This window comes from Aptenodytes forsteri, unplaced genomic scaffold (genome assembly GCF_000699145.1).
Source record: "Aptenodytes forsteri isolate BGI_AS27 unplaced genomic scaffold, ASM69914v1 Scaffold82, whole genome shotgun sequence".
Taxonomy (NCBI): domain Eukaryota; kingdom Metazoa; phylum Chordata; class Aves; order Sphenisciformes; family Spheniscidae; genus Aptenodytes; species Aptenodytes forsteri.
The window spans coordinates 12,386,080-12,398,779 of NW_008795490.1; the positions used below are offsets into that span (position 1 = coordinate 12,386,080).

Sequence of the window (12,700 nt, forward strand, 5' to 3'; positions counted from 1 at the left end):
AGGCTGCCCAGGGAAGTGGTTGAGTCCCCATCCCTGGAAGTATTTAAAAGATGTGTAGATGAGGCGCTTAGGGACATGGTTTAGTGGGCATTGTGGTGTTGGGTCGACGGTTGGACTAGATGATCTTAGAGGTCTTTTCCAACCTTAATGATTCTATGATTCTATGATGTAATCTTGCTCTTTACATTCTACTGCTTCCGTAAGAAACAGTGCGTTGCTGCTTTCTAGGAAACAAGAAATGACACTATATGCCACATTAACGATGCTTCTTTAAAATGTCACATTTTGTCTTGAAATTATTTCCACTGAAAAGAAACTACTTTTACAAATATATGTAGTCTAGAATAAGAAAACTACTGGAAATTAAATTATCACCTGTTTCTATTCATTGCTGAGTACTGCTCTGAAAGAGAAACTTAAGTTGTGGTATTAAGCAAAACAAAGCCCTTTTCCTCAACAACTAAATTTTTATGTCAGTGTTTGTATTATTCCTGAAGTACTGATCTCTATTGATCTGCAACCATGCCTTATTTTAGAATACCTCACAGGGATTAGGTAGGAAGCTTAGTAGACTCTCTCTGTGCAAACACACAGCACACTGGATAGGCTCTTCAGATCTGCACTAACCATCAACAATTGAAAAATGGTGACATGTGAACAATGGAAAACTGGTTTTCCTTTCACTCCATGTCCTTCTAACTACTGAAAAACAGTCCTCACAGGAACTGCAGAAGAACTTAATTCAATTATGGTAAATCAAACATACCTTCCATTTGATGTTAAGACTATACAATAAATACGTTATCAACAAAAGCAACATCCTAGCTAGGAAAATTTTAAGAATAAAAAGTAATTATCTTTTACTGATCTATTCAATGACTTACATATTTAATTTACTCCTCACTGCCTAGGCAGTCTGTTTACATTTTGCAATTAACATATATTGAAATTAATGTTTTACATATTTTCAACATATTTTTAATATATTAAATTTAGGAATAAAGTAGTTGTTTGGACATCAAAGTCTACTTGAGGAAAAATGTCTTTAAAGCAGAAATACTTAAGATACAAAAAAGCTGCTGGACGTTATTAAATTGTATTTTATAGCATACTATGTTATGTTGTGAAAAATCAATTCTGCCTTTTTTATATACTCAACTAAATTTTCAGTCATGAATCACATTCTTACTGATGTCAAATACGCTTTTGTGTCTTCCTGTCAGATTTACTTCATCAGTTTTATCCCATTGTCTGCATATATTTTTGGAAGTCATTTGTGGAAAATCTTATTTTCACTTATTTTCAACTACTGATAACAGCTCTGGCATGAAAACATCACTACGTCAAACACCTTTTTGTTGAAAAATAAAAGGACAATAGCCTTTAGAATAGAATTACATTATGGTATATTTTAAAGAAAATTGCAAAAACTACCCTGTACAATAAAGCAAATACTACATACCTCATAATCACAGAATCATGGAAGGTGATGAGAAGGATTTACTTACTTTCAGTATTAGGAGATGCATGATTGAATACTAAACATCATGTTCCTGACTTTAAAGCTCCCTGACACTTTCTAATGAGAAGTTTGTTACACATTTGCCAACATTAAAGCTTGAAGTCAGGGACATTAGAATTTGTCCTCAAAACCATGAAATATCATTCTGAAATTAAAAAGTCCACTTTCAAACCATATTTACATTGGTTATTTCCCTCTCAATCAGCTTGTTCTCCTCCTTATCCACACACAGAATTTATCAATATAGCTTTTAAGTTATAACTGGTATTACAAAATTAATATAAAAATGCTATCTCATTACGAAAAATGCTATACTAATGGTCAATGTTTCAAAAGCAGAAAATTACCAAATACAGAAGAAACTGCCCAATGTAGTGATCCAAGATGAGATAGGTTGCTAAAGCTAAAGAGAACATCCATCAAGTTTTAATGGAAGACTAGCAAAAAGGAATCAATAGAGGACCACCACTCTGTTCTCAGTAGTGAAGGGAAAATATTTGATGTGTGTAGGAAACCTCTGGATCACCACTTTCTAGTCACTGTCCATAAAGAGCCTGGCTTCCAGGTTATTAACTAAAATATGAGTGTTTCTCTGCCATGTTTAAAAGAATCATTTTTATAAGTCAATATTCTACCACATGACTCTGCTAAGAAATAGTGCTTTAGGGAAAGACTTTACTGATTAGCACACAATACCTGTTGCTTTTTATGTAGGCAACAAGTTATTTAGCATACTGCATGCACAAAATTGCAGCAGCTGTGGATAAACTAATCACAAACAGTGAATTAATTACTGATTTAAAATGTTAAGAAATAGCCCCTGGAAGCTGCCCAAGACATTTTTATCCAAAAGCAGTACGACTGCTATATTATTATTATTAAAATTTAGGAAGAGTGCCATAGACATGCAAGAAACTCAAGAGCGGTTACTCACAACCTCATAGAGCAGAGAAGATAGAAGCTAGCCTACAAATAGACTATCAAGGGAAGAAAAATTAAGGAGTAAAAGAAACAGACCTAGGCGTATTTTGAAATTACAGAAAAAGAAGAAAGAAGGACAGGTAACAGATAAAATCAAAGAACGATACATTATTTTAGAAGAAGTGATTCACTGCCAAGCGAGTAAGAAGGAGAGTAAAAGAAACCAACACACGAAATGCGTAATTTTGGTGGATGTAGAATCTGGACAATCAAACCAGCATTACTTGGTTACCATTGCTGTTTCCAATGTGAGAAAATGTTTAATTGCTGTATGAAAAAAATCAATCGCATTTAGGTCAAACCACCTGTAGACAGAGAAGCAGGAGAGTATCTAAAGGAGACAAATGGCAGTGTTTCTCTTCATTTAAGCCAGTGCCACTTTAAAAAGATTTCAGACAAACTGGGCAAACTTTATATTGCAGACTGTATTTAAACCCTCTTCTTCCTTGATGATGAAGGTGAAATATTACTGTATTTTTTGCTTGACACTGTAAGTGCATTTCTTAAAAAGAGCAAACCGAGAGATGTTGACAATCTATCCAACTACCAAGTGGTTTCCAATTCTTTTCTTTTCAGTCTTCTATTTCTTCTCAGTATTATTTTGAGTTCATAAATTGACATTATCATATTTATTTTGTTTCAGGTACAGATGAGTCTTTTCTTACGTTGTTCTTTCTTCTGATTCTTTCTTCTTGGTGGGTATCCCCAAAACCTATTGCTGACAAACTTATCTTCAGTCTGGAGAGCTCTTATATGAGGTACCACCAGGAGCATCTTGTTCTTTGTTTGAGACATGGGTGTTGAGCAGCTGCCTGGCTAACATCGTAAAATGTAATATGGAAGCATAAACTGCATCACTAAATCCTAACCCAAGGTTATTAAAGTTTAAGTAACTAAAAAGTTACTTAAATGATTACACTAGCCTAACAGCAGCAACCTGCAAGAATAAATTTTGTTTGTAACATGTTGTAACAAGCAGTGTATCTTAGACTCACATCTTGCCTATCTTAGACACCTCTTAGATCTTGCCTGTCTTACACACACATTCAGGATGGGATGAATGACTTTCTGTAGGTGCCTCCCATTTCAGAAAGACTGCAGAAGATACCTTGATGACAAGATCAGACTGGGCACCGAACTTGTATATAGTTCCATTGAAATGTAAATCAACCCACTGATGTTCTGCTACTTAAAAAGGCATCTGTTTGAGGTATTATTTGAGCAGCAAGGAGCATTACCTTTTACCATATTATTATGCTTTTATCCAGATAAAATAGATGTTTGTAGTCTGATATTTCAATTTCCATATTCCTACTGCTAGATTGCAAGGGTTAAGGGGAACTGTAATAGCACTTTAACCTCCAACTTGGCACACATTCCAGATGTATGAGTTCTGGCTGTGCAGAAAGTCAGAGTAACCCGCTGGGTGGTTTCCACCAAGGAACGGACTTCTTGAAGTTTCTCTACCTCAGAGATAGCACAGGGGAAGTCTGATATATAAACTTCTCCTTAGTAGCCACTCAGGAGAACCTTATCACAGTTTACAGGCTGAATACAGCTTGGCACGTGATAATGTTCTTTAATGTGTATATAATCTCATTTTATATTATATTACTATAAACAAATTTTCTTTGAAACAAGTCTAGAAAAATCTTCATGAATGGATCCTGAAAATATTTAAGTGAGATACTTAATGCTAAAGGCATATTTAACATAAGAAGATTTACATAATGCTCCGTTTGATGGTCAGAGGGTCTACTGAACATCTCCACTGTGATATAAAGAACTGACCAATCATTCAGGTGAAGGAGTATATATTGAGAAGCTCAGCTCATTCCAGCATTCGCTGGTCTTCTTTGGGATGGTGACACAACAGCTGCCATGAGGTGGGTGCTCTGAAGAAGGACACTTTGTTGGCTTGCTGTTTTGTTTGCTTTAAAGAATAAACTGAACTCTACTTTGAGGATGAAGCTTCAACATTATTGTCACTGTCACATCAAATTTTAACTCCTCAATACATACCCCGTGGCGCTGGCATGCAGATGCAGAGAAATCTTCTGGTGCAGATGTCTGTAGGCTCTGCTGAAGATAGTGGATACTGCTCTGTAACATATTGTCAAAGCCTTTTTACCTGCTCTGCCTGTTGCTGCAGCTCAGCAGGTGTTTCACCGCTGCCTTTATTCATATCAAGCTTTTATACTTCCCATATTTTTAAACATGCTTTTAACATGCACAGCTACCAAGCTGATATGTGTTGTGGCACTTATTAGCTATGGTAGTATGCAATTCTTTGTTGTGTATGGATTTCTGTTTCTAACATTAGTTCTGATCCCTTTTTACATCTTTTCATCTTATTAGATGCATAACACACAAGTCTGGCCCGAATTCTAGGTAACAAAAAGTAAATAATTTTTTTGTATTTTCTGTGCACTTCAAGGAAAGAAGATGCTTGAGTACATGTACACGTAGAAAGAACTAGAGCTAGATACAGTGGTTTTTCTGTATTAAGTAATTTTCAGATTTCACTATTTCTAATGTATTAATAGAAATGCATTAACTCCCTCCTGTGTTTATTTTAATATCCTAGCTACCTTTAGTTACTAAAAACCCTATTCAAATCACATTTTAAAACATTTTAAAATTAGTTTTTCAAAATTCATTAAAATATAGTTTCTTCTTCTCTGAAACTAAAAAATAAGTCATTTAAACTCTGTTCCAATATAGCTGTTTTCCTTCTCCTACTGGCTTTAGATAAATAGATATTAACGTGTACAAAACCAGAAAAATTAAATGCATGTGTTTGGGTAGGATGCATCTATGTCCATATGGGACTCAGAAAAGTGGGGATAATAACACTACACTTTCTTAATGTGGTATCAGTGAAGAACATCCATTCAAATAGCATGGCTAGAGAAAGCCAGATGTAGTATTCATGTAAAAATAATTCAGAGGAGAAGTCTGTTCGGACTGTGAAAATGTCACTTCCCATAAATTCTTTACGCATTGTCACACCAGGATTGAGTTAAAGCCAAACAAGCATCTAATTCTTGCTTTGAATACCAATTGGTTGACTGCTGTTATAAACCATTTAATGGGACTCATATTAAAAAAACAGCTGAAAAACTGTCTCATTTTAGCATTCTGAGATGTCAGTAACAAGACAAGTTCAAGAATAGAGATTTAAAGAAATGTTTTGAAAAAACACTGTCAATATCTACAAAATATACTACTAAAGAGCTTTTATTTGTAATGAGTTATTTACCAAATTTCTTAATCGGACACATATTCCAAAATATTCTGAAGTATATTTGTGAATAGTGGAGCCTCAATTCCACCCAAATGAAAAATTTTATACCATGTTAAATAATCTTGTAATTTCTATTTCTCTAAGCATTTGGATGCACATAAATATATCTACCAAATATACTACTAAAGAGCTTTTATTTGTAATGAGTTATTTACCAAATTTCTTAATCGGACACATATTCCAAAATATTCTGAAGTATATTTGTGAATAGTGGAGCCTCAATTCCACCCAAATGAAAAATTTTATACCATGTTAAATAATCTTGTAATTTCTATTTCTCTAAGCATTTGGATGCACATAAATATATATGTATATATACATATTTGAATGCACAAACATGTACAGAAGACATCAGATATGTAGTTATATACACAGATATAAACATAACCAGGAGATATATTTAGATAGATAGATAGATAGATAGATAGAGATAGATATGTATAAATATATCTCACTTTAATTTTGACTGGTCTGGATTTTGCAATAGTGTTGTCACTAATTTAAACAGACATCCTACACTTTTTTTCCCTCTGTACTGCTTTTGATTTGTTTTGTAACAGTCTACATAAGCTAAATAAAGTTGGCCCTAAGTGCAGACAAAGACATTAACAGGAAATATTTAGCATTTGCAAAGTGCCTGACATGTTTAAAGTATTGTATAAGTATTTAATAGTAAGTCCTCAAAACAGTCCTCAAGACCAGTGAGCACTTCCACCAGCAATGCTGCAGCACAGGGAAACAAGTTACGACACAGCAGAAACCAAGTTGCCACCAAAGCCCTACACAGAGCCCTGGAACAGCGCTAACTTTTAATAATGGTATTTATGTAAAGCTGGTCCAAACAACAGGAATTTAGAAGCAGTACTAACTGTTCATGAACACCCTTTGTCTCCAACATAGTGTTAGTTTTGATAGCATTAAGAATGAAACAATCCAGATCTGGAAAAGCAGCTGAAAAGCAGCAGATGAGGCAACAGGTATAACCAGGTATAACCTGCCTATTAACCAGGTATATTTTTTATGATGATGAAAAAACCAGTATGTGCTTAGGAAAAATGGAGTGTAATGCATTATTCACATGTATTTGTCAATTATAAGCCTTTGAAAGTTGGATCTTTCCATCAAAATTACCTCAACTAGAAGAGGTGCCTGGATCAGAAGTTTTCCTTTTATTTTATGCTCACCATACCTTTAAAGGTTTTGCAGAATTTGGGGATGGACACGGTACCTTCATAAAGTCTTCATCTTCCTGAGATTTCTTAGTCCTTAACAATGTATCTTCATAACAAAGAAGTTTTCATCTTTTCGAGATTTCTTAGTCCTTAAGAATGTATCTTCATAACAAATAGAAGTTTTCATCTTTTTGAGATTCCTTATTACTTAAGGATGAAGACAGAGCTTTCCTTTAAAACTGTCCACACGAGAAAAGATTCCAGTGAAGACGTTTCTATTCAGCTAGTTGGGATGGCAATGGTCTTGGAAGATTTCCCTGATGTTGCATGTTTTGTTCTTTCTTTCTGAGGATATGATCATTCCTTGGTCATGAATATTTTCATTACTAAGGCTAGTATGCTTTGGAGTGGGAAATGTTAGAACCACTGAACAATTTGCTTGTTGGAATGATTTCAGGTCAATTTTTTTTTTTAATATATTTCTGCTTATTACCAGAAATCTGGAAAATGTTCCAAGGTATATGGAACTATTTATCATAGTCTTTAAGTAATCATTTTATTGTTGAGGCTCTTTGTAAAAGATTTTTCATATTTCTTTCCTATTATTAGAGGATCCATACAAGACCAGATGTTCTCTTTTCCTTAAGTAGGTCAAAGTTAAGACTTTGCTTTATTAAGATTTATTAAGACTGTCCATATTCTTGTTGAGATGGAGCTATTGCTCCTTTGACAACATGAAAATTAGAGTTTTGCTCTATTTCTAAATTTCTATTTCTAAAGAAAAAAGACAAAGTTAAGTCTTCACGTGAACTTCTGGTATCAATTTCAGTATCCCATGTCTTCCAACACCACTACATTCAACCTTTGACATGACTGCGGCAAAAAAAAAAAATCCCAAAAACATAAAAACCAAGCTGTACCAGTACAAAGAAGAAAAAATACAAACTGACCTCCAAAGACCGTGACCTGTTCCCTGCTATAAACCTGTCTTTTGAGACTCACCTCTAACATGATATATATAAAGAATCAGCCTAATTAGGACAGGTGAAAAAAGCAATTAATATAAAAAACTTTGTATTTTGCTGTATTACTACTTGACCATCTTCCCATGTCATCTGATTTCTTAAAGATCTGCAGGTGCAGGAATGGTATTTTTAAAGATATTCCCAACACATCACACAATATACTCCTAGATTTAAAGGGGTGACTGCATTTAAGAAAAAATCCTCAACGTTCTGTAGTTACTCCACTTTGAGTGTTTTAACTCATGTTCTTAATACGACTAATAGCAGCCCCAAGATCCGCTATCAGCTACTGGGAACTAACCATCACAGAGAGATTTATTGTACAAGCCATTATCCCATAGTCTCTCAGTCCACAGACCTTCCATGTGTACCACTTGAAGTTCCAGCTATACACAACTCGTGGCAGAAATGAGAAGACAAGCCTAGAATATTAATCATAGGGATGTGAAGCTTCTGTTCAGATAAAGCAGGGCACAACTGTGATTTCTAGCATTGTGATGATCTAGGCAAGGTGCCTGTACAATGTTTAAAGTCTTGATGGTATTCTGAACAGTTATTATGAAATTGTTATACCACTGAAATTCTCTCTGTATATGAATATAGTCCAAGTAAGGTCACATCTCTGCCAAACCAGAGACATTTCACTTAGCTTTAACCTTCTATAATTACCGCATCTAATCTAACTTAGTCACACAGGCTGTCTTTAGAGTCAACAGAGAGATGAGTAGCTCTGGAGAGTGACACATCTCACTTGTATTAAACACTCATTTTAGACTGAGAAATGGAACTGGATTCTGGGGACGGATAGTTGAACATAAACTTTAGCTGTCAGCAAGATGCACTGCACAGTGTTCCTGAAAAGCCAGGATTAAAGGACAGACTTCTGTCAGACTCCATAGATATTATTACAAGAATTGCCTAACATACATTGCAGAAAAAAATGGCTTTTCAGGCATAAAACTTACAGACAGAATTGATATAAGAGGAAAATGAAGATGTACTTACCAAAAACAATAGAGGACTCACAGTAGTAGTAACCATTTGGTTGCTTTTTTTTCAACATGGAGCAAAGATCTAGGCGGTGCAGGATTTCATCTCCAAAATAATGGCTTTTAAAATCTTCATATAGGCTTGAGTCAATTCTTTTCACCTTTAAATAGCAACATAAAATTCAATTAGGCATTCTGCTAGAAGACTGAATTTTCATATTTAATTCCTATAGTTTTCATTTTAACCAGAGGTATAGTTAGGATGGAAAACTACTTCAAGAGGGAAAAATAATACTGAAACAATAATGTGCCAGATCTTCTGTTTTAGTTAAGTACTGTCTGCTACAGAACTTAAACAAGGAAATACAAGTGTCATTACAGCTCCTTTCTACCTCTCCCTCTTCAGTCCTGTAGGATATACAATGCTGCAACTGCTTTAACTTCCAATGGTTTGCAACAGTCGTCATGGAACATGTAACTGGAAATTATTCTTGCTGTTATCACTGGGCATGCTACTACAAGGAAGAATCTCAAATGTTTGTCAAGGGCAGTTTTCTGGGTCTTTAAAATCACCAAACAGGAAAATGTGGTTGCATTTAACAAACACTAGGCTTTTTATCTCAGCAAATCTAAAAAACTTACAGTGATTTATAATATCAGTATCATTATGTAGTTTTGCATATACAAAGTGGAACGTAATAAATATTCTATTAGCCTGTTTTCAGAAAACCTCAATTCAGTAGTTATTTTAAGAGTTATGGGCTCCTCATGCCATTGTATTTTCAATAAAAATAGATGATCTCTGTAGAAAAAATATTTTCTCCTTCAATCTACCTCAGAATAAAGCTGTTTGCGTTTTAAAAATTGTTACTATATGCTAAGGCATGTTAGGAGAGACTGCTGCCTCCAGAAGCTCCAGCCCAGGGCTCCCTACTGCCCAGCTGCTGGAGCCCAGCCTGGTGCCCCGGGGACCCAGTGTCTCTGATGGATGTACCTGCTGCTTTCACATCCTAGAGACACACAAACATGCTCAGAGGGCATAGACACAGATGGCTACACAGGCTGCCACAGACAAGGCGCTGCCTTCAACAGCACCCACATACATGGCTCACATGAGACACAAGTGTGGACAGCCCCCAGCAGAGACAGAAGGTCACTAGTGCAGGCGTGCACATGACTCCTTCCAGGTTCACAAGCACATGCACATTTGTGCACCCCCCAAGCACTGTCACAGCCCCTCTGCCCGCCCAGCACCTCTGCCCAGATCCCAGGCCCCCTTACCCATCCCATGGGTCCCTCACTTGCTGGCTGGCCCAGCTTGAGGTTAGGTAGTGAACACCCGCACTCCTCACACACACACACACAGTTTGGGGAAGATACAGACATTTGCCCCCAGCAGCCAGCACCCAGCACACTGGCTCGGTCAGACAAGCGTGCCCACCAGCCCGTTTTACACAGGACCAGCCCCTTTTACACCCCATTCTGTCCACTCCTCCTTTGTTCCTCCCCATCCCCTTCCCCTGCACATCTCCCATCCATTTGCACAGTCCCACCAACCGCCCAACACCCTGGACCCTCAGTTTTACATCCCCAACAGCTGCAAAGTCCCGGTTTACCTGAGGTTTCTTGATAGCCTATCAATTAGTGTGACTGACAAGGTTTGTTTCTTGGTTTTGTCTGTTATGTTTGACAGGTTTGTGTCTCTGTATACTTTGTTTATGGCTTCCCCCTTTCCCTTACCATCCCATTTGACCAAGTCCTCGACCAGACAATCCTACTGAAATAAACATTCCCACACTCGACATCCCCTTATCAGTCCGTGTGGCCGACCAGCTTTGGCTCTTGCTACTGCCTCCCTCATCTTATGCAGAGTTTGTGTCTCTGTATGTGTTGTTTAGAGCTTCCTCCTTTTCTTATTATCTCCTTCTGCACTGAAAAGGTCCTTCACCAGACACGCTAAAGGGGCCAGATGCCGTCTCCTTCCTCACACCCTTACACTATATCTGTTCATCTGAGCATCACACTCACGCACTTCTTGTGATGCTTCATTTACAATTACTCATATGCAAGATAGGCTCAGAGTTGGTATGTCTACTGAGCTTTTACTTAGGTACAAAATTATTGACTTCAGAAGCACTTTGCTTGAGTAAGTACCTGCACATTTGGTTCTCTAAAGTCTTAGTTTAGAGACTTTTGGTCCCCTTTACTAAATTAGACTTTTGGTCCCCTAAAGTCTAATTTAGCGAAAGTCAGAAATGTCTTTCCATTTCCTTAATCTCTGAAACGATGACATCTAGTGGTGGATGCTTTTCATTTTGGGTACACGACCTCCTTGGAAGTCTACATTTATTCCAGCCTCACTGTCATTATTTAAAATTTGATATTCTATGGCTAGATTAATCCTTCTGTACTAAGGTTATTTTGAAATCAAATCATCATTCTTTGCTTTTTGGCTGACAGTTTTTTGAAATACATTTAGACATCAATCAGTAATAAAAAAAGACCTTTTCAGCCAGAAGAACACTTGTCAAAATGTGAAGCCTTGAGTACTCATGGAACAAAATGAGGAAAAGATCAAAATCACTACTTCACGCTCCAATAAAAAAAATAGCATTTACAAGAGGTTGGGATGCTGCTTGTCAAAAACAGATTGGTAAGGTGTGAATCAAATGTTGAATGCTCAGGAACTGAGTTATGCTTGTAGTGCACTACTGAAAGAAATTTGGAAAAGCAGCCATGGGAAAACTATGATATTTTTAGTAACTTGGAGCAATTTCTGGAGCGCTGTTTGTAATGAGATGTGAAAGGATGAAACAATGCAGGTGCATGGGAAGGTCACGGTTCATTTCTTAATTGAAAGGGTCTGGAGCAGTAGAGATGAAAGAGAGGAGTTGTTACCACATGCTGATTATAGAGATATGCTGTAATTGGGGAGGGTGGGAAACAAGAGTACTTGAGAGGCCATTCAACATTCCAGCATTTGGTGCTGGACGGGGAGGAGGAAGACACCTGCCTCTTGAGGAAGCACTGTAATGAATGGATGCCTGTAAAGGGACATGGCTGTGTAACGTGGGCCTGGAGAGGCATTGCATGTGGAGCTCTTGCAAGACTGGCAAGAGCCAGGGCACTAAGGAGACAGCATTTGGTAGCCCTGTCATGTCTGTTAACTCTGTCTGCGCCTTCTCTGTATGCAGGCTGGGAAGGGGCAGGCTGCCATCCCCAGCCTGAAGTTAAACACTCCAGCTGCATGGCGTCCCCATGGCTGCTGTCAGCAGGTGGCCAGGCAGCGTTTGCCTCTTCATGGGACCAGGGGCAGGAAGGCTGAAGTGGTGACAGGCCTTAACACGGCTGCAAAGTGAGGTGCCCAACACCCTCCTGCAAGCAGCTTCAGTTTCCATGTACCAGACCCCACAGCCAAAATGCCCAACTCCCAGCACCACATGTCCAGCTCTCTGAAGGTGAGGGCTGCATATGACGATTCATTTACATGATGCCATGCCAGTTGCTCAAGGTAGCTCATTAAGTGAACTGCAGAAGCCGCAACGGGTGAAAGAGGTGAGCAGTGGGGAGCTGGGCAGCGGGTAGGGACGGCCATGGGTCCCGCTGGAGCACTGGCAGGCAGTAGAGGCAGGTGATGGAGATGCTACGTGGGAGTGGATGCTTGGCATCCCTTGCCGGCCGGCTGCTCAGGGGGCTTCTTCCAA

The 12,700-nt window shown here is 37.8% G+C and overlaps 1 protein-coding gene across 1 annotated transcript in view; it reads right to left on the reverse strand.

Annotated features, from left to right (window-relative positions):
* The window catches only part of AKAP7 (A-kinase anchoring protein 7), a 100,193-nt gene that overhangs the window by 50,767 nt on the left and 36,726 nt on the right, over positions 1-12,700 (reverse strand). Inside the window, exon 7 of the mRNA XM_009281524.1 lies at positions 9,013-9,157. Within this exon, the coding sequence (XP_009279799.1) occupies positions 9,013-9,157 (145 nt within the window). The remainder of the gene's footprint in view (positions 1-9,012; positions 9,158-12,700) is intronic.